The following is a 20158-nucleotide window of genomic DNA, read 5'->3' on the forward strand; positions in this document are numbered from 1 at the left end:
CATCCTGGGGTGCTGCCAACAGACGCCCACCCCATGGGGCTGCACCCATCCCAGCAGGATGCTCCTCATACCTCCGGCTGGGCTGGCCCCGCTGAGAGCACGCAATGCCTTGCTAATGAGGAGCCCATGGAGAATGCTTCAGTGCATGGTCTGTCCCCAGGCTGTGGGGCAGAGCTGAAGCCCTGCTGATGCCCCAGGATGTAGGGTTTGGGGCCAAAGCCACTCAGTGCCAGCTAGAGGAGGGGCAGATGCTCCATCCCAAAGGAGTAGTGGACCTAAACCAAAGTGTGCAGGAGGTCAAACAAAGGGGTTTGTTGGCTTTTCCTCATCCTAAACTCCCTGACTAGGAAAAACTCTCCACCTCCAGGAGTTCATGGGCTAAATCCCCACTGTCATTCATCTCTGCTCTGCACTCACCAATGCACCAGGCTTTGCAGAATACTTTAAGGTCCCTTCCAGCCTAAACCATTCTATGATTGTATGAAAACACAACAGCTATTTCCCCCAAAGGTTTGCAGCTTGGATGTAGAGGGGACCTTAGGAATGTGGGGGCTGCACAAATCTGCTGCAGGCAATTACACACCAACACCCTCACAGATCCTTTGGGGTGCATGCAGGGCTGCAAACCTGGCCTTGAAAGCAGAGCTCATCTTTTATCTGATTCCTGTATGACTTTTCTCACCACAGATACCTCTCACTTCCATTTGGGTTTAATTATTCTGGTCTTTACAATGTGAGCAATTTCTAAATACTTCCTCCCCCAAATCACACAGGAAAGGCTGTTTCTGTCACTTGCTGTTAATCATGTTTTCAGAGGAGATGAGCTAAATTGGAAAAAAATCTGGATTTTTTAACATAGAAATTAAAAAAATAAATAGAAACAACCCCAAAAGACTGTTATTTCCTTGCAATAAAACATATAATTCAGAAAAAGAACTTGAGCAAGGGAGAAATGCCTTGGGAATATTTGTAAAATCTCTTATCAGGAGGCTGAAGATATGAAGCTGTTCTGCTGCCTCTTTGCCTGCCTGTTTTCTGTCCTATCAGCTGGAATATCCTGACCACTTCCTACTGGTCTTAACAGAGACATTAAAACATCAAAAATGTTTTATTCTTGCAAGAAAACCTGGGAAAGGAGGGAGCTCCACACTTGGGCTGCCAGCAGGAGAAAACCTGGCAGCCATGAAGCTAGGAAGGAGGACGGGGCTCTGAGCAGTGATGGAGCTGTGGGTGTCCCTGCTCAGTGCCTGAAATGGGATCAGGTGGCCTTTAGGGGGTCCCTTCCAACTCCAACCATTCTACAAAGCCCTGGAGATCTGTGGGACTGCAGGAGTTGTGGTGGTCCATGTGGGGATGGGACATGGGGTCCCAGGATGTGCTCAGTGGGTCTGAACAAACAGTGCCAAACTCGGAAGGATCTGCCCTTGCTCAGAGCACTCTGCTGCAAAGCACACGCATACTTAGACAGAATGTGGGGTGCACTGCAACATCCTCTGCATCTGGAGTGAGTCCTGGTGACACTGTCCAAGAAATGAGAAAGCTTTTGCAAAACCAGCGCCTTGGATCCTGGTTTACTGAACCTCGGGCTGTTGCACGGATTTGATTCCTGCAGCACTGCTGACTCACAGCAAAACCCCACAATGGCTCTTCTTACCTCTCCAATACTTCTGCCACCACCGTTTGCCACTGCAGCAGATGCCAAGGCTCAGTTATACCCAGCTTTGCCCCACGCTGCTTTTGATACCACTGCTTCCAAGTTTATTAAGTGGCAGCCCGCCGGCTTTAGAAGGGAGCCTCCCCCCAAAACTTGGTCCTTTTGCCCACGGGCTGCCGTCTGCTTCTTCTGCAGCGATCTCCATAGTGTAAAGCTTTCTTCTGCAGCCAAACTCACACACATCCCCTCTGTTTCTGCAGTCCTGGTAGGCAGAGATACCTGCTGCATGGCTTTGGGGCGGGTTCCAGCTCCTTTTGTATCCACCGTCCTAAGTGCAAGCACCGAGCATAGGTTTCAATGCACTGAGCAGGAAAAAGAAAATACTGGTGTTCTTCCAGCGGCCAGTGAGTAAATATTTATCTGCTGTGAATTTCTGGTACAGAAGGTATTTTATGGGGTTAGAACTTTTGAAACAGAGAATTAGGAGGCTTAGTGCTAAATGGAGGGCAGGCACTGGGCGAGGTGACACTTAAAAGAGATTCGTATCAGATTTATTAGGATTTGTTTTACACCACATTCAAAGGAATCCCTGGAGATTGTTTCATTCTCACAGCTGTATCTGACAAAGTGCCGTTCTGCTCTGTCCTTCCCCAGCATCTGTCTTTCCCATTCTCCCACAAAGAACCGACACTCCAGCAACGCCCTCATCTCAGTGCTTGGGGTTGGAAAGCTGTGTGCAGTGCTGAGATGCAGGAATTCCTGGTGGGGAGGCAGGAGGGGCTGCCAGTTCCTATCAGCCACCCATCAGCAGGACATGTGCAGCTGATGCTGATTTCCTCCAGGACCGCCGCGCATCACCTGGGTGAAGCAGCTCATTAAAAGCAGTTAATTGCTGCAGTCAGTTGTGACATGAATTTTTCAAGGTTAATTTAGCGGCGTCACAAATCCTCCATTTGTGTCCAAAGGTGGTGAATTGCACACTCCAGGGAGTCACTCCTCTGCTGCATCTCCTTCAGGCTGTGGGTGCATCTGGAGCATCCTCGGGGAGCACTGAGAGGGATCTGCCGTGGAGAAACCCAGCCCAGAGGATGCCAGGTGGTGGTACCAAAGCATCGTGCTTAATGCCCTGTCCCCTCTGGAAGATGATTTCTGAGAGCCCAAGTGCCAAATCCTGGGGCTGAGTGTTGGGGCACTGGGGGCACCCCGAGCCCCAGCACTGCCAGACCTGAGCCATGACCAAGGAAGAGGCGTGCAGTGCTGGAGGGGAGCTCGTGCTGGGGCTCATCACACCTGAGCAAGGGCTGCCAGCACCCACCGCAGGCAGGGAAGGGAAATGGGCTGTTTAATGAACGGATCCTGTGTTTATGGAGAACCCACCAGCCATGACAATCCAGATGTTTCCTGTCTCTGTGCATCTGCAAACTGCCATTTGGTTAAAAGTGGTTCCCAGCACGAAGCTGTGCATCTGGGCTTCAGTTCTGCAGCCCGAGGCAGTGGCAGACCTCCAGCATGTGGGACGTGTGTGGGTCTTCATGGGCCCAGCCCTGTGGGGTTGGTGTCCGTCTGCAGCCAGGTCCAGGGGCAAAACTGAGCCCAGTGCTGAGATGGGGCTGTGCAGCACGTGATGCTCTGCAGGGAGGCAGGGAGAGCCCAGGTGGGAGCAGAACGGGAGGATGCAGGTCTGCTCACTACCCACCCCTGTTGAGTCTCTGATTTTTCCTTCCTGCTGGACCCCTGGAGTCTGGTGTTGATGTCTCTTTTGGTTCAAAACTGGTTAGGAAGCAGACAGCAGCAAGGTTTGGCTCCTCTGCTGTTTGAGGACAACCTGCAGGCACAGCTGGGTGATAACTTTTCTTTGTCTGAGCAAGCCTGGGTGCAGCAGACACCAGAGGGCTGTACAGGCACAAAGCAGTGCTATTGGGAAACTGAGGACAGGCCTGCATCCCAGAGACTGTGCTAAATGGGGCTCCTGGGAGCTGCTCCTTTCCTCTGGGATGAGTCACATGAACAGATTCAACCGGTTCTCCAGTCTCAGGACAAGAAAAATGACCTCCTCTCTTGCTGCTCTCCTGTCTTTCTCAGTGACATGCATGGGGACAACAGGAGTGCAGGGCATAGTGATGGGACCATGGCACAGACCACTCAGAAGCCATCTCCTCTGAGGAAGGGTGCTGGGAGAGATTTGCTTTTTAACAGTGCAATATCACCAATTTCCTCCGAGGGGAAACATTTGAGAAGTCCTGCAGCAAAATATCCTATTTTCATCCCAGTTTGCAGTGCCAAATGAGCAGGACTCCAAGTGGAGTGGAAACACTGACTCTGCTCTGCTTTGCTTTGCAGTTTAATAGCAAAAACCCAGAGCTCTCCCTTTGCCTGTTCCTTTCCCATCCTGCCAGCTTTCCAGGAGTCTGAAGCAGTTTTGGAGCCTGTGATGGATTTTCCCCTCTCTGCTACAGGTTCTCACCATCTCCTCCACCCAACTCACCACGTGGGCCCCTCATGTATCTTCTTCCCAAGGCCTCTCATTTTCTTGGGCTGTTGCCACTTGAGCTTTATGCAAATTGCAGAGCTGCAGCAAAGCAGAGCCCTTTGGGGATGAGATGGGATGGGATGGGATGGGATGGGATGGGATGGGATGGGATGGGATGGGAGGGAAGGGGAAGGGAGGGGAGAGGAGGGGTTGTGATTGAGTGCAACGAGATGGGGTGAGATGGAATGGGATGGGATAGGTTGGGATATATTGGGATGGGATGGAATGGCTATGGTTCCTCTCCCATTAATGAAGCCCTGCAGCAGGCAGTGTCTGGACATGACCTCATGGGGCTGACCTGTGCATTTTCTACAACTCACTGCGCCAGGAGCAAATATTTCCCCTGGTGGCTCATGCACTGCAATGCTGGGGCAAGTTCTGGGTATGGAACCCAGGAAGGATTTCTACCCGAGCTTTTTCATGATGAACTCCCATTCTGCCAGCATGGAAACATGGAGGTAAATTCACTCCCTACAGACTGAACAAGTGAGTTGGTATCCTCGGAATGCCATCTTACCCTGTGCAGCACTGTTAGTCCCAGCTAACCACCCTGGTGTGTCCTTGATGGACATGGCTACCACACTGCTCCATGCCTGGACCCCAGGAGGGTACAGGGATAGGTACTGAAAGCAGGGAAACCCTTCAGTGCCACAGATGTGTTGGGTGTTTAGTGTTTCAAGCCATGGTTGAGCTCAGAGAATCTTGCCCTTCATTCTGTGCTCCAAATCCCAGTTCCTCTCTCTGTAGGGCACCCAGGGCCTGGGCAGAGATGCAGGCCTGTCCCTGTCCCTTCCTGTCCCAGGTGAAATCCTCACCATGGGGTCCTTCCCTCTGGGGTGATGCTGCTGAATCGAGGACTGCTGTGCGGCTGTGATGGGCACCCAGAGCTGCAAACCCTGATCAGGTGCTCCCTGATCTGATCCCTGATTTGGGACTGCACCTTAAGTCACTTCTACCACCCAAGATGTGGGACAGCCTCTATGACCCCCACCCCTCCCTGCTGTTTGTCTTTCCGTCCGTCTGTCCTTCCGGCAGAAAGAGGCCATGCTGGACACGGAGGATGCCCCAAATGCTTTAAATCCAAGGGAGGTGAAAAATTCAAGGGGATGGAAGCCAAAACTGGACAATTTAGCCACTGTTGTTGGAGCCTGCTCAGAGCCAGCTCTCCATGCCGGTGGGCACGGATTTGGCTCCCACCTTCATTTCCCTCCTGGGGCCGTGCAAACAAACACACCACGATGGGTCAGGGCTCTGCCAGTGCACCCCTAACACAAAGAGGGGTCAACTCCAGAGTGAAGGCGAAGTGAGCAGGAGGGAGGGGGTCGGGAGGGACAGACAAAGGCACGAGCTGAGGTCTGGCAGTGAGAGTGCTGTGCTGGGAAAATCCTCTGATTTACTGCAAGAGGTTTGGCAGCATCGAGGCAGGCGGGGGCACAGCCCTGAGCTGCATTTGAGGAAGTGTCTGTTCTGTGAGCCCCTTCCCCAGCACATTTCTGTGGGGTGGGAGTGTGGGGATGGGCGGTGTGGGAACCTCAGGGCTGCCCTGCTCCATCCAGCTGTCCCACGAGGCACCAGTGATGGGCACGAGGTGCCACGCACATGCCCATGGTTGCTCCAGCATGGATATGGTTGGTAGGGGTTGTACTGATGCTGTTCCATCCCACGACAGCCAAGGGACATCTGCTGGAAGAAAGTCACCCAAGCGGGGTGCGTCGGCCACATCGTGTTCATGGTTGAGATGAGTGCTTTGAACAATTATCTTCCTAAACAGAGGCTTCACAGCTCTTTGGGCTTCTGCTCTGCAGGTGACCCAAAGCCAGACAGGGCTGCAGGATATGGGCACAGCTCTCTTTCCCCCCAAGACTCACAGTGATCCTTGCACTGGCTCTGGTCCTCCTGCCAGTCTGGGCCTCTTCCAAAAAAATGAGACCACTGATTCATGCTTACAGACACACCCCCACTTAGGAACATACAATCCTTCTGGCTCCTCGTGCTCCTGCTGGCCCTCGGAGCAGGTTTCCTGCCCCAGCACTGATGGCTCTATGGGTGTTTGGGCTCAGCACCTTCTGAAGTGCAGGCAGTGAGTCCTCCACAGCCTCCACAAGGCCTCCCAGCATCGGTGGGAGTTTGCTGAAGGTGTGATCTGAGGAGCATGTGCTCCTGAGTGTGGTGCCTTGGGTACGAATGGGTTCTGCTCCAGCTGGGGAAGCTGCTGCCCAGTGTGGGGTGCTGCTGGGACCTGCTGGGACCTCACACCCTGGAGCTCTGGCGTCCAACCGCCTGTCCTGGAGCAACTTACTGACCAGTTTGGAGAGATGAGCAGAAGGAGCATGGGGCTGCCTGCCCAAGAGAGACAAGTATTTTTCCCCTGCCTCCATCTGTGGGTCACTTCCAGCTCTCACAACAGGCTCAGCACTTTGGAATCAGATTTAAGCCACAGCCTAGAACATATTACCAAAAAAGCAAACAGCAAACACATTCTTCTCTTGAATTCCTGGCCTCCTTCTGCCCCTGACCTCCTGGACAGGCCCTGGCAACGTGGGTTGGAGTGCTTTCCTTCAGCCTCTGTGCTTGCAAAGGTCCCACCCCCTGGTGTGTGCACAGCCTCCCAGGGCGGCCAAGGGTTGTTCTGCAGCACCAGGCAGGTCTTGCTTCTCCATTTAATGGCAAGGTGAAACACGAACTGTGCTCATCTGCACTTTGTTTCTAGGCAAGTTCCTTCCTGACCAGCTTTGCATCTTGCTCTAAGGATTCAGAGGGCTTGGGGGATTGCACACTGGGTTGCTGAGTCTCGGTGCTCTGCTCCTCAGCTTGAAAACAGTGATCTGCTAATTTCTTTGTATCACCTCTTTCTCCTCCTGAGATCCTTTGCCAAGATCAGATTGTGCCAGGGATAAGTCCCCTATAGCACCTCCAGCAACCCCATGGACTGGAAGCAAAAACATCTTCTGGACAGTATCAGCCCAGGGCTCTACATCTGCCCTGCTGCTGGCACGAGCTGGAAGGGAAATGCTGGCTGCACTTCTGTGTCTGGCTCCTCCAGAGCTCTGCAGAGCAGGGTCAGGCCCCTGCTCTTCCCTTGGTCTCAGCCCATCCCAGAGCAGTGCTGAGGAGCACACAGAGCTCCTCGTGCCTCATCTTGGCCAGACTTTTACGACTGGCTGGAGACTTGGGCTTGTTCTGAACTCTTCTACCCTGTGCATAGTTTGCATTTCCTTGCTGTGAATCAGGATGTGCCGAACTCTGCAGGACAGCTCCTCTTTTCTCACCCTGAGACTTTTCCAGGCAGCACAGAACCACCAGTGCTGGTGCCCTTAGTGCTGCTCACAGTGATGTGAGGATGTGCCTATGGGATGGGGTGCTGGGCACAGGCTGGGTACTGGTGTGCTGAGCAGGATGGGTTCTCCCAGCCTTGCCCTTTCTATCGGGCTGAGGGTCGGCGCTGAGCACTGGCTGTGTCATCTCTTCTGGCTCCCTAGCATGGGAAATGCTTTGTTTTTGGGCAGGATTTCAAGCGCTCGCACCTCCCAGGCACGTCCATCCCAGCAGAGCACGGCTGAGGAAGGCAGGAGCTGGGAGATGTGGGGAGCTCCTGGCTGGAGGCCTGGCCATGGCTTCCAGCATGGCTCTTGATTTATTCATCGAGTGCAGCAATCTGAAACGTAGAGGCAGCAGCCAGAAAGGGCTTGGCATCCTCACAGCCCTGTGGAACCCCAGCCCTGAGGCTGCTGGAGCTCAGCAGAGGACAAAGCAATGAGCCTGGGGCAGCTCTGCAACATCAGCTCTTGCCCTGGAGCAATGGACGGGGCTACATGCCCACAACTTGCAGTTTCCCTCTCTGCCCCAGGGACAGGCACCCACGGACCAGCACTGCTGATGGAAGATTGGGATGCCAACCAAACTTCCACCCCAGGAGCTGGTGGTGTCCTCAGAGCTGCTGGGTGTGTAACAGGCAGTGCAGGGAGGCTGCTGTGCTGCCTCAGGCAAGAAATCCCACCAGGGCTGTGGGTGAACTGTTCCAAGAGAAGAGGTTTCCATCCCTTCCCAGAGGTGCTCTTCCCACAGGTCTCACACTATTCTCCAGCTCAAGGAGATCCTCCTGGCCTCCTCCATTGGGCTGCCTCCTCCCCCCCCATCAGTTCATTTTCATGGAGCTGTGGCATTTGAGGGCAATCTTTTTGGGAAGGATGGGGTGATAAAGAAGAGGAGAAGAAGACGGGGAGAATTAATCTGCCATTGCAGAGTGTGGAACCAAGATAGAGGATCCCTAAGCCCCAGGGGAGAGAAGAGACGCTGTACTTGGGGAGTACAGCCCTGTTTTTGGTTGGGGACCTGGGACCTGGTTGGTCCCAGCCCCGTCATAGCATCCCTCAGATCCCAGGGGCAGCCCAGGTCCCTCTTTGCCAAGGAGGGTGACAGTGAGCTCTGGGGACTTCAGGAGAAGAGGAGGAGGGGAAGGGAAGGAACCAGAAGGCCAGAGGAGCTGCAGCCCTACGTCACATCTGTGCCCTTCTTCACACTAGAGATCTTGCCCTCCCTTTGCACTTTGTCCCTGCAAGCCAGCACAGCTCTGCCTGCGCTCCCTGCAGCAGGGTGCGTGAGAGATGTGGCGTTGGGGTGAAGGAGGAGCCATGCAGCTGGCCCTCAGTGCCTCTATCCTCCCCTGTCCCTGGGTTTGCTCTCAGCTGCCCACCTCCCTGCTGCTCCGATGCTCTGCTATTTTTCCCAGAGCCTGGGGATGGCATCGCCTCCTCATTTTTCTGGCTCTGTGGTGAGCAGCTGGATGCACTCAGCTTTCCTGTGTCCTCTGCGCAGCGTGGAGAGGGAGGCAGGCTGGATGGATGGGGCTGGTCTGGGCAGAAAACAAAAAGGTGCCACGTTTCAGTCAGAGACCTTCACTCATCATTTTCAGCTTCAAACAAAGGCTGAGAAAGGAAAAGTTAAAGGGTGAATTTCAGCTGAAATGTGAGGGCAGGAGGGCTGCATGAGCACTCAGAAGAATTGCACACGAGCAAATCTGACCCTGGAGGGATGGCACGAGGGAGTGGGATGGGAGTGGAAGAGCAGAGGCTGCTGCTTGCAGAGGCAGTGCAGGCAGAAGGAAGAACACCTGCAGGGAGGAAGATGAAGTAGAGCTTAAGCTCATTGTTCAATAGGGAAGAGGAACTACTAGGGGAGAATGCAGGGAATACAGAAGAGTTTGGTGGTTTCCTTTTTTAGCTTTAAGCTTCATAGACATCCAGACGTGACCAGATAGCTAATGAGAGGGGAGGAGAGAAAATAGACCAGAGGAGTAGTGTCTGGGTTAAAGAAGACATAGATGTGTGGGGAGTGTCCATTTTGTGAGGTCTGGGAGATGCTTCAGGGGAGACGACAAGGTGGAGAGCAGCAAACCTGGCCAGAAATAACGAGAGGGGCTATGAATCCATCATTACAGTGACACTGGACCAAATCAAGGTGAATTATTAAATGGTTTCTACATGCTAATATGATCCATTCACACCAGATGAGCCTCGTGCCCTCATTCTGCAGGGCTTGTGGTGAGGAAGAAGGGAAGCTGTGGTGCTGTGCGTCAGTGCACTGAGCTGCTAGACTTGTCCAAAGTGCGTAAGGGGATCCCAACATCAGCCCTGCTAGGGGAGATCTCCATGCTGGAGGCATCAGCATGGCCACCAATGTGAGCCCCCTCCTGCTCCTCTCCAAGCACTGCCCCAGTGCTGGGCGCAGGCTTCCACCCATGCATGTGCTAACAAACTCCTGAGCTGCTCTGTCCTTCCTGCCATGATGTTTTCTTTTCCAGGCAGATGGTTCCAGGTCAGGGCTACCCAACACTTCTGCCAACGTGGGGGTGTGAAGGGCTGGGAATGAGCAGCTGAGGGCGAGGGGCCCTGCTGCATCACGGCCGGATTATGGCAGCTTAACACATCCATCAGAACCCAGCCGGCCTGGCTGCAGGGACAGCTCAGGGAGGCTGCTGGGGATCAGCAAAATTGCACAGCCCTGTGGGAAAAGCACAGCCTGCTGGTGGGGACCAAACCCCCAGCATCCCATTCCCAGAGGGGATCCAGGCTGCAAGTAGCTCCCACATCACCTCTGCATCCTTTGGGTCTGTGTCTGGTGTGCTGGGATGGCGTCAGACCATTGCTCTACAACCAAGGGTGAGGCAACACGATGGAAATGGCTTTGCTGGCTGATTGTGTTGCTTGCTTTGTCAGCACTCAGAAAAATGCAGCACACAAAAATGTGCCCTCCTCAGCAGCTGGGAGCAGCGACGGAGCCTCATGGCTCACAGAAAAACCCTGCCCTGCACATCTGTGTTTAGGTGGTGTGATTCAGCAGCCCTGCATGTCACCCATCCCATCAACCTCATTGCTCTGAGCATCCCCGGGGGCACGTCACACAGCTCAGGTCTGCTCCTCTGCAGCAGTCATGACCACAGCAGAGATACCTGCATCCTTCCATGGCTGTTCCTGGGCTCTGCCTGCACCGGGATCCTCCTCCTCTGCCCTCTGAAAGGCATTCAGTGTCCCTCCACAGTCCCATTTCTGCCCAGAACTTTTCTGATGAGCTCGGTGACACACCACCTGCTGTCCACCAGACAGACTTTCAAAACCAGTGGAAAGAATTGAGCCAGCACAGAGCTCTTGGGACAGGGCTTTGGCTTCTCTTGGTTACCAGAAGGCTGCAACCTGCCCAAGAAGCCCCAGAAGCTCCAGCTTTGCAATGACTGTGCTGTGTATTTCAGCTCCCGTGGAGCTGTGATATAACCTTTGACAGGGAACGAAAGGAAGGAAGGGAAGGAAGTAAAGGAAGACCTTTCCGGCAGCAGTGGTAGAAGTGACAGCTTTGGCTGATGCAAGAGCACGGGGAGTTTGTTATCCCTGAAACAACCTGACATGCTGGAAAGCTGCTAAATGTGGGAAGAGGACCTTTGGGATCGGGTCAGTGTCAGCGGCCCTGTGCTGAACACCTCGAGGATCTGTGCAGCCTCTGCTGCAGGCATGTCCAGGCACTGAGTCATGGTTTGCTCCTTATGACGAGTCATCTTTATATTTTTGATTCACGGACCTCTCTGTGCACAAAAGAGCAAGCTGTCCTTGCCACTATAAAGATGTGCTCAGCAGACAAGGTCTTAAAATGGAAGCCTCCCCAGACACCTGTGTTGAATTGGACTTCTGCAATAGGAAAGCACATTCCCTTTCTGCCTTCTTCACCCAAACACCTGGGCTGCTGCTCTTTGGCAGCAAATCCTCCCAATCTCCAGGCGTCATTGCCATTTGCAGACACCCTTCTGCTAAACAGCAGAATGGGAAGGAGCAGCAGGGGCAGCAGGCACGGCAGAGAGGTGCGGGGCAGCCCTCTCCAGTGAAGCCTACACACCCAGATGCAATTTCATTCCGGGGCAATTTTGGCAAGCAGGCTCAATGAGGGTAGAGATAACACTGCAAGAGAGAAGCTGGGCAAGTCACCATAGCCTGATGTGTGCAGAAACCCAACATGGCAGCTCAGTGGTGTGACATGCAGGGAAGCCAAAAGCCCAGATGGACATAGGTGGGAAAAGCAGGCAGAAACAACAGATAGAAACACACAAAGAGGTAACAGGGAGAGAGGGAACCACCTCTCAGCTCTGCCTTGCAGCAGCTCCCAGGTACCTCCAGGTCGGGGTGCAGGTAGAGGACTTGGGACAAACCAGTGCTGGGGAACCTTGGAGATGGAGAACCGCCCTGCAGAGTGGAAGAGGCACTGATGGGCACCTCCTATAGCCTCAGCTCCTGGGGTTAATGCAGTGCTGGGCAACGCAGAGCAGGCAGCAGAGGAGCACAGTGTGGAGCGGTGACTCGGGGTCTCCCACCCTCTCCCCTCATGGATCAGCAGATTCCTTCCACATCTGCTGCATGCACAGGAATGCTTCTTGGAGTTCTGCTAAGGTGACGGTAAGGCAGGACGGGCTGCGCAGCGACTGCACACTTGTTTCCTAAGTGCTCCCTCTCCTGGGCTGTGGCCACACCATCGCAGGGAAAATCCAATATTTTTAGGCAAATCGGGGGTACTTCGGGCTGAGCAGCCTGCAGAGCAGCACTGGGAGCTCCCCGGGGCTCCAGGCAAACCCAGATCTACAGGGGATTCACCAGCAGTGTTTTATACCTGGTTATTCTGCAGGCCAGAAGGGAAAGGCTGCGTCAGCTTTCCGTCTGCCTTCAGCTCCAGGGACCTTGGGAGTACAGGGGATTTAAAAGGAAAAGAAGTAGCTTCCTTCAAAGAGTGGAAAGATGGGGGATGATCCTGAGGGACGAACAGAAAAGGTTTCTGCTGGGCTGCAGTGACTCAGATATGGCATTTTCTACATTCTAATAAGAGATGTCAAGTCATAGGTAATTTATTCATGGCAGGCTGATGCAGTTGCTATGGAGAGCACGATAGGAAGAAACTCTTTTAATGCATAGTCTATTGAGGAGGAAAGCATTTGTCAAAGATAAAACCTTGGTGAGAGGATAAAAGCAGCAAACAATGATTAGGGACATTAAAAAAGAAAAAAAAAAGCCATCTGAGGGCACTTCCACCACAGCTGTGATACTGTTCCAGGTTTGAGAGGACCTACCAGGACAGGGCATGGCGTTGGCCATCACAGCTCTTGGACCACAGGCATGGACCAGCATCTTCTGAATGGGATCTGTGTGCTTCCTCTGAAACAACAGCGCGTGGTGAGCAAAAACCCCATGGACTGCCCAATGGATGGGCGTTGCAGCCCCGAGGGAGCAATGAAATACCATAGAGGCAAAGGCAGAGGGGCAGCCCTGGTGGTAGACGTGCCTTGGGAGCAGGAAGGCAGCTGATGGCACTGCCTGCTCCCCTGCCTATCATTTGTATGGCAGTGTCGTGTAACGGGGAATTCTCAGCGAGACTGGGAAGCCAGCCAGTGTTTCCCCTTGGAAACGCCTGCCTCCAATTATTCATAGTGGTAGTGAACTTTAACTGCCTGAGCTGCTGATCCCAGCACCCAGCAGCCACCTCAGGCTGCTCTGCTCTCCCCTAAAATGATTGCATTCCCCCAGAAGCCCAGCTGGAGTCTGCTTGACGTGTTGGGATGGGAATAGCTCAGTGCTGTCCACAGGGAAGACACCTGTGGCTGATTTTAACCTCCATAATAAAAGCCAAATGCATCCCTGGCTTTGCCTTGGTCATTTGTTTCTAAATGAAGCATCTCTCACATAACTAATGGTCCCCACCTGCACCATATATCTTCCTGCTGCTTAAAGCAGACAGAGCTGGCAGCCTTTCCCTGGCTTGCTGGTTCATAATGAGCACAGGGTGATATTTGCCTGAAAGTAAATTCCCTGATACAGGTCAGGGTTTTAACCAAAATGAAGACTTCTCCCTGCAGAGAGTCTCACCACCAGGGCAGGGGCATTTCACATGCAGTAGCCTGCAGATGGATTTTGCACATTAGGGCTGAGGAAGGTAGAAGTTGCCCTTGGCAAACATAGAGGGTGAAATGTCTTGTGGAAGGAGCAGACCTGGAGGTCACTGCTATCTGTGAGTGAGGGACCTCTGGGAGTGATGCGTCATCACAAGGCACCATCCCAAGCCCATAGGGCAGCAGAGCCCTTCTGGCAGCCCAGGGCACTGCAGGGAGCTGGGCACAGCACAAACTGCAGAAGGGGCAGGGCCTACATGCACTCTGCAGTCCCTTCCATGGGATTTGGAGTATCACACTGCTTTGGTCTCCACGTAACTGCCTGAGCATCTTCCAACTGCCTTGGAACCTGTTCCATGCCAACCAACCACCAACAGCAGCAGCAGACACAGCCAGGGCATAGAATGCCTTAAGAAAGTAGAAGCAGGAGGCTCCCAGAGCTACTACCCTTCCTGAGTGTTTCTCCTATGCACTGCTGAGCCTGTGGGCTTAAAGGGCAGCTCCTGGGGTGACGTGGCAGCAGCTGCACCAGGAAGACCTGAGCTCTGTGCGCAGCGCAATGGCTGAAGCAGTGACCACCGTGGACAATGAGGACCTCTCAGACTATTTCAGCATGCAGTACAGGCAGAATCTGCTGCCCTTGCTCAAGTAGGGAGCTCCTCCACTCCCTCCATCCGATTCTGTTTCCTCCACCCCTGCAAGCTCCCGTCCCTTATCTCCCCCACTCATCTCCTTACCTCCACCACTTCAGCCTCTCCTTGCACCTCCCTTCCCCAGCCCTGCAACCCCTCCTCACTGTCTCCATGGGATCTCCTCTGGAGAGCTTTCCACACTGGTTCTGGGAGACTCGTGCTGTCGGACCCGCTCTGAGACAGGTCCTGGGTGGGGTGATGGGGCAGAGCAAGCCAGCATCCTGCCAAGGTGCTGAGCCCAGCCAGTCACCACACTGAATGCTTCTGTGGCAGGAAACTCAAACTGACCGAGGAGGACTCTCTGTCTCCATTTATTCGCCTCCAGGAGAAGAAGAAAGAAGCCCAAGAGATGCAAAGGGTTCTGGAGGATAAGGAAGAGGTGAGAAAGGTGGAAGGGCTCTGGTCGCGGCTGGGATGGCCCATGGCTTTTTGGAGGGTGGCAGTGAGCATGGACAGCCGAGCCTTGTCCCCTCTGTGCTGCCAGGCCTTCAGGGTGAGGATGGAGGACATCACCTGCAGGTGGAAGGAGCTCCGGGCCAAAGAGGCCGATCTGAAGGCTCACATGAAGAAATCTGAGAGGACCCTAAAGGTACAGCTGCCCCTCTTCTGTCCATCCGACACAACGCTGAGATGCACGGCCAACTTCTCCCCTCGCCTGGGAAGAAGGACTGGGAACACCTCTCTGCATGGATCTCCCTTAAGCCCTGAGCTGCCTTCACAGCTTTGTGCCAGACACAGAAAGCCCTGGGAGGGCCAGTGCAGCACCCAGCTCATCCTGCAGCACTGTGACCCCCAAGGGCCCCAGGCAACCCCCAGGAGGGGCTCATGCTGTCCCCACTGATTGATAGCAGTAGGTTCTGAAAAGCAAAGTGCCATCCTAGGGGTTTGTCTCCAAGAGCAAAGTGTCGGTGCTAATGAGAAGGCCCGATTAAGCAGAGAGAAAATGTGTTCCAGGGGAAAGATAACTTCTTACAGCACTTCTACATGACACAGTTCCTTCTTCTCTTGCTTTCCTTTCCCTGTGTGCATATATATGTGTGTGTCTTGATGGGGAAACACCGACAGGAAAATGATAAGATGCGAATCCAGGCTCTAAAGAAAGCTGGCAAAGAAAGAAAGATGAAAATGCAAAAGGAGAGTGAGCTATTGACAGCTAAGAAGGAACTGGAAGCCCTGAAAATTAAGCACCAGAAACTCAGTGACAGAGTGCAGAACTACTCCATCTTTGAAACCTATCTGGAGGATGTGGTGAAGGTCTCACAGGTGAGTGTGGGAGGCAGCTCGTGGCCTCAGGGAGGGCCTTACTTGGGCATTAAACCTAGAGAAGATAAGGTACATCCAGGAAAATCATAGCGTTTGGTCAAGCCCAGAAGCCTCAGATGAGATGGGAAGAGGTTCCCTGTAACCAGGGCAAAGAGAACCAGAAAAGGAGGGGAAGGCTTGGGAAAACTAAAGGAAAACTATTAAAAGGGGTAAAGGCACAGGGATGAATGGAATGGGGAACACTTTGAGTCACTGTTTCATATCACATTGATGGTGTGGGAGGAGTGAAATGCTGTCTAGAGATGGGAACCCAGGCTGTATCCTTTCAAGGAAGCCTGGGCATGATTCCATGCATCACTCCTTCTCCTGGGATGCCAGCTGGCCCCCTCCCAGGTCCAGGTAGATCAGCACAGGCAGTTGCATTTGTGCTTTGTTTTATCAGAGTGCTGCTCCTTTGGAGAAGAGGTGCAATGTCTCACCTTGCTTATGGCAGCTCTGGGAAGAGCCCAACAAGAAGTTATCAGGGATGAGGCATTGCTTACAGCCCAACTTGGCTGGCAGTCGATAAGAGAGGGAAGACATTCCAGCTGGGGCAGGTGCTGCACCTCATGAACAGGGCAAGACTTACCATTATGATGTGAGGGTGGGATTACTGGGATTACTAACCCCACTGTGCTGCAGTTTGAGGAGATCCAGGCAATCATTTGGCACTACAAGATGTTAGTGAGGATTCGCAAGGCTCTGCTGCAAGCAGAACGTGGGCTCAGGGAAGCAAAGCAGAAAGCCAAGGAACTCAGCCAATATGATGAAGATGAGAGCCTGCAGTACAACAGTGACCTGGATCAGCTTGAACTGCGTTCTCACCAGGCTCAAAGGGATGTCCTCACCAAGGTGAGGAAAGATGGGGCAGGCAGGGGAAAATCTCCCAGGCCTGGAATGAGTTGAGTCCCATCAGGCAAAACGGGAGAGCGGGAGGGTGGCAGTGGGATTCCTAGCTTCCAGAGAGGACAAATGGGGTGAAAGCCACCAGAGTGAGGGCTGCAGGAGCCAGCAGAGAGATGGAGAAGCTCCTGGGGCAAGGAACAACTGTGGTAGTATCTGGATCAGGTTATACCATGCCAAGCTGGACCACCTCCAGCAAGCATGTGATCTTCCCAGAAAACCAGTCGACTGTGGAAATTAAGCTCTCCAAATCAGGGTCTCCAGTGCTAAGGCAGCATCTTTGCTGGTTCATGTCCACATGCTGCCTGTCTCCTCTCCTCTCAGGAGCGTCTCTGGGCTGACATGCAGAAAACAGCTGCCAAGAAAACCCAGGAGCTGGGGACCATCAAGATGGCCATCCTTGGCCTCTTCCAGCACGTGAGCAAGCAGCTGAAAAGAAGCCTGAATGTGCCAGTGGATGACAGCTACACACAGCTGAGCGTGGTAGGGCCAAGCCAGACCACTTCTCCCTGTCCAGAAAGAGGAGCAGTAATGACCCTCAGCTGCCCAAAGGAAGGGGAGAGCCCAGGGAAAGCAAAATGCCCAGCAGATACCTACATTTTCACCTGGGCCCTCTCTTGGGCAGAAGAGATTAGGAAGACCTGGGTGTGTGTTTCCCTGCTGCAGGGTGACTGGGGGGGGGAGCCTGGCAGGTCAGGGCAGGATGCACAGGTCACCCCATGGCCAAGATCTGGATTCATTTACCCCTGCCCTGAACTCAGACTTGCCCCCTTAAGATCATTCTGATGATGCAGATCCACCAAGGCCTTATCCTCCAGTTTGATCAGTGAAATTTGTCTTCCTAAAGGGCCAATAAGTTCCCCCCTGCCTCTTGCTCCCATCCTTACTGTGAGGCACATTCCCCAGCACTCTGAGCTCTACCACCTCTCTTCTCTACCCTAGATTCAGCAGTTTATCCAAGACCTCATGGACATCTTAATGGAAGTGAAAAGAAAGAGCATACAGAGCCGTTAGCATGAGCTATGCCAATGGGACTGCGAGGAAGATGCCGGCTTGACCTGGTCTGCCAGCAAAGGCCCAGCAGCGTGGGAAGGGTGAGAAGAGGACAGAGAGCCCCACAGATGTTGTACTTTACTATAGGTTACGTCAGTGAAATTTCATACCTTTCTCGCCCTTCCCTCCTACACTGTCACTCGCACCTTCTCACTCTATTAAAAACAGTATGTTTTAAGATGCATCCATTTCTTGGGGTGGTTGGAACCATTGGAACAGCTCCATCCCACAGTTTCATCCAAGTGGTGCCTTCTCTGGCAGACGGGACGCTGGTTGCAGAATACAGCATCCCAGGGATATAGGCTCAGATAGGGGTTCATGTTCACACCTGGATGTGCCACTCAGTTTAAGCTCTGAGGTATTCAACAGGAACATCAGAAAGGAGGAGGACTGTCCTTCCAGAGAGCTTCAGAGATTTTCCTCCATCACCACACCCAGTGCATATGGGAACGTGGATTTCCCTACGCAGCCACTCACTGTGTACCCAAACCCACCCCTCTGCTGCTGTTAGGAGAAGTGTTGACAGGTAAAGGATGAACCAGCTGAATGAATCGCAGCAAGCATTTGCTTGTTCGCTGTGAGTCCCAACATGATGAATACAGAAGCAGAGGACTACTTTCACACTGTGGATTTCAGGTCTCAGCAGCAGAACATCGCCATGTGCAGCATCTCAGTGCGATGCAAACGCAGAAGAAAACACAAGAGTGAAAAACTCGGTTGCAGAGGCAAGGGCAGTAATTGCTCCTCAGCTACTGTGTGTGAAAAGAGAGCTCATTTCTTTCTGAAACCTTGACAAGTTAACGCTGTGTGGGCCAAGACAGGCCCTGTGTTCTTCTGAATAGATCACCAGAGCAGTGGGAGGTGAGTGGCATTCTGCATTCCAGCTGGCAAGGAAAAGTAAAAGATGTTGCAACTTTATGCAGCCACCGTGTGCCCACACTTTAATGATTTCATTATGTTCCTTCTGTAAAATGGGGATTGTGACTGTTAAGGAGGAGCAAGAGTGGGCTGCTCCGTGAGGTGGGTGCCCCATGGTATGCCACCAAGGAGAGGTTCATGGCTGAGGTCCAGTAATGGCCAGGCTATCTGCAGGTCCAAGATCAAGGTAGAAAGTCCAGCTGGCAGGTCAAGATGAGAATCAATTATAAGGCCATGCACTGGCTTTCCTGCAAGGCAAAGACCAAAACTCCCAGGTTGAGTCTCATGGGTCTTTGCTGGATACTCCTTGGGCAGCAGCTCTCCATGCCAGTGCAGGATCTGAGAGCCCTTCCCCCATCGCATCTTCCCATCTTGCACACCTTGCATCCTGGCCTCCCTTGCTCTCCAGTGAGACCAAATAGCAGCAGCAGAAGGGAGAGAGAAAAATAGACAGGAGAGAGCACATCTTGGTGAGGTCCTCAGGGATACCAGAGATTGGTAAATGTCTTGTAGAGGCACTGGTGATGATAGAAAAAGCTGCTGGAAAAGTCATCTATGACTCATCCCAGCAGAGATGAGGTTGTGTGTTTGTGTCCTTGCATCTTCTCTCTGCAGAGATACATCCAAAAGGACCAGGAGCATTTATAACCACCCTGAGAGGTGACTCAGCTGTCCTCTCTTCTTCCACCCATGGCCACCCCCTTCAACATATCTCATCAGTGGCAGCTGCTGGGGGCTGATGGGAATGGGGTGGTTGTGCCCAGGGAAATGGGGGCTGCAGCTGTGAGCCTGCATGGGGAAGTCATGGAAAGACCTTGGAGAGACTCAGGGTCAGGCTGTCCACTGCAAACAGGCTACTGGAGGGAGAAACCAGCAGCTGTGCATCTCCAGAAGGGAAAAGAGTTATTCCCAGATCCCTGCCAGATGGCTTTGGCATGAGCAGGGTGGGGGACAGATCCTAATGCCAACCAAACTGTAAGGACAGGGGGTGACACAGGAGGTGTCCAGGTAGGAAAGTGTGAGAGCAAAGTGTTTCCCTGAGCATCACGATGACTGCAGTGCTGCCTACCGACCCCATCTGCCTTGTTGTGGTGGGTGAAGCAAAAGCAATGTGACTCACACTGCTGTGGGAAATGGAAGCAAAAACTAAAATTACCTGATCAGATGTCAGGGTTTAAGCTCAGTGATGCTGCATATAACCAACTGTTTGTGTGTGTGTCTGTTAATAGTCTGTCTTTTCCTTGCAGAATTGCAGGGTTTTGGTTTGTTTGCATTGTGTTGCTTGATTTTGAGTGTTGGGGTGTTGGTTTTTTTTCTTTGCCTTTTTTTTTTTTTTTTTTTTTTTTTTTTTTTTTTGTAAGATTTCTTTCTCTTGGCACAGAAATGATTTAAGCATTGGCTAAATCCACAGACTGTTGACAGAAAATCCCTGTCACACTGAAATGTTGTCACTGGTTTAATCTGGACTCTGTTAACATTTCCTCTGGAGCAGCCTGCTGTTCCATCACTGTGGGCAGGAGCTGGAAATGCAGGTCCCTGCTGCTCTGACCCCACCGCTGATAGTGGGATTTCCACTGTCCAGAGAAGCCAGGTGTGCCTGGTGCCATTGCACACTCAAGTGATGGGACAGGCTCTGACACAGAGGGTCACCCCATGATGCTGTCACCTGGAGACATGCTTCTCCCATCCTA

At 52.9% G+C, this 20158-nt stretch overlaps 1 protein-coding gene across 1 annotated transcript; it reads left to right on the forward strand.

The window, feature by feature from the left end:
* The first annotated feature begins 14158 nt into the window (after window positions 1-14158).
* On the forward strand, window positions 14159-17510 carry CCDC42 (coiled-coil domain containing 42). The gene is made up of 7 exons (XM_010721286.3): window positions 14159-14247; window positions 14565-14670; window positions 14776-14880; window positions 15357-15554; window positions 16236-16445; window positions 16821-16979; window positions 17439-17510. The coding sequence occupies exons 1-7, from the start codon at window positions 14159-14161 to the stop codon at window positions 17508-17510; spliced, it is 939 nt and encodes a 312-aa protein (XP_010719588.2).
* Window positions 17511-20158: the final 2648 nt, after the last annotated feature.

The sequence above is a fragment of the Meleagris gallopavo genome, chromosome 20, assembly GCF_905368555.1.
Source record: "Meleagris gallopavo chromosome 20, MGAL_WU_HG_1.1, whole genome shotgun sequence".
Taxonomy (NCBI): domain Eukaryota; kingdom Metazoa; phylum Chordata; class Aves; order Galliformes; family Phasianidae; genus Meleagris; species Meleagris gallopavo.

Bases quoted from the DNA above. Each gene is read 5' to 3' on its own strand.
- CCDC42 (XM_010721286.3), top strand. From the start codon at position 14,159: ATGGCTGAAGCAGTGACCACCGTGGACAATGAGGACCTCTCAGACTAT. The intron at 14,671-14,775 runs GTGAGAAAGGTG...CTGTGCTGCCAG, and splicing joins TTCTGGAGGATAAGGAAGAG to GCCTTCAGGGTGAGGATGGA. The intron at 14,881-15,356 runs GTACAGCTGCCC...AAACACCGACAG, and splicing joins AATCTGAGAGGACCCTAAAG to GAAAATGATAAGATGCGAAT.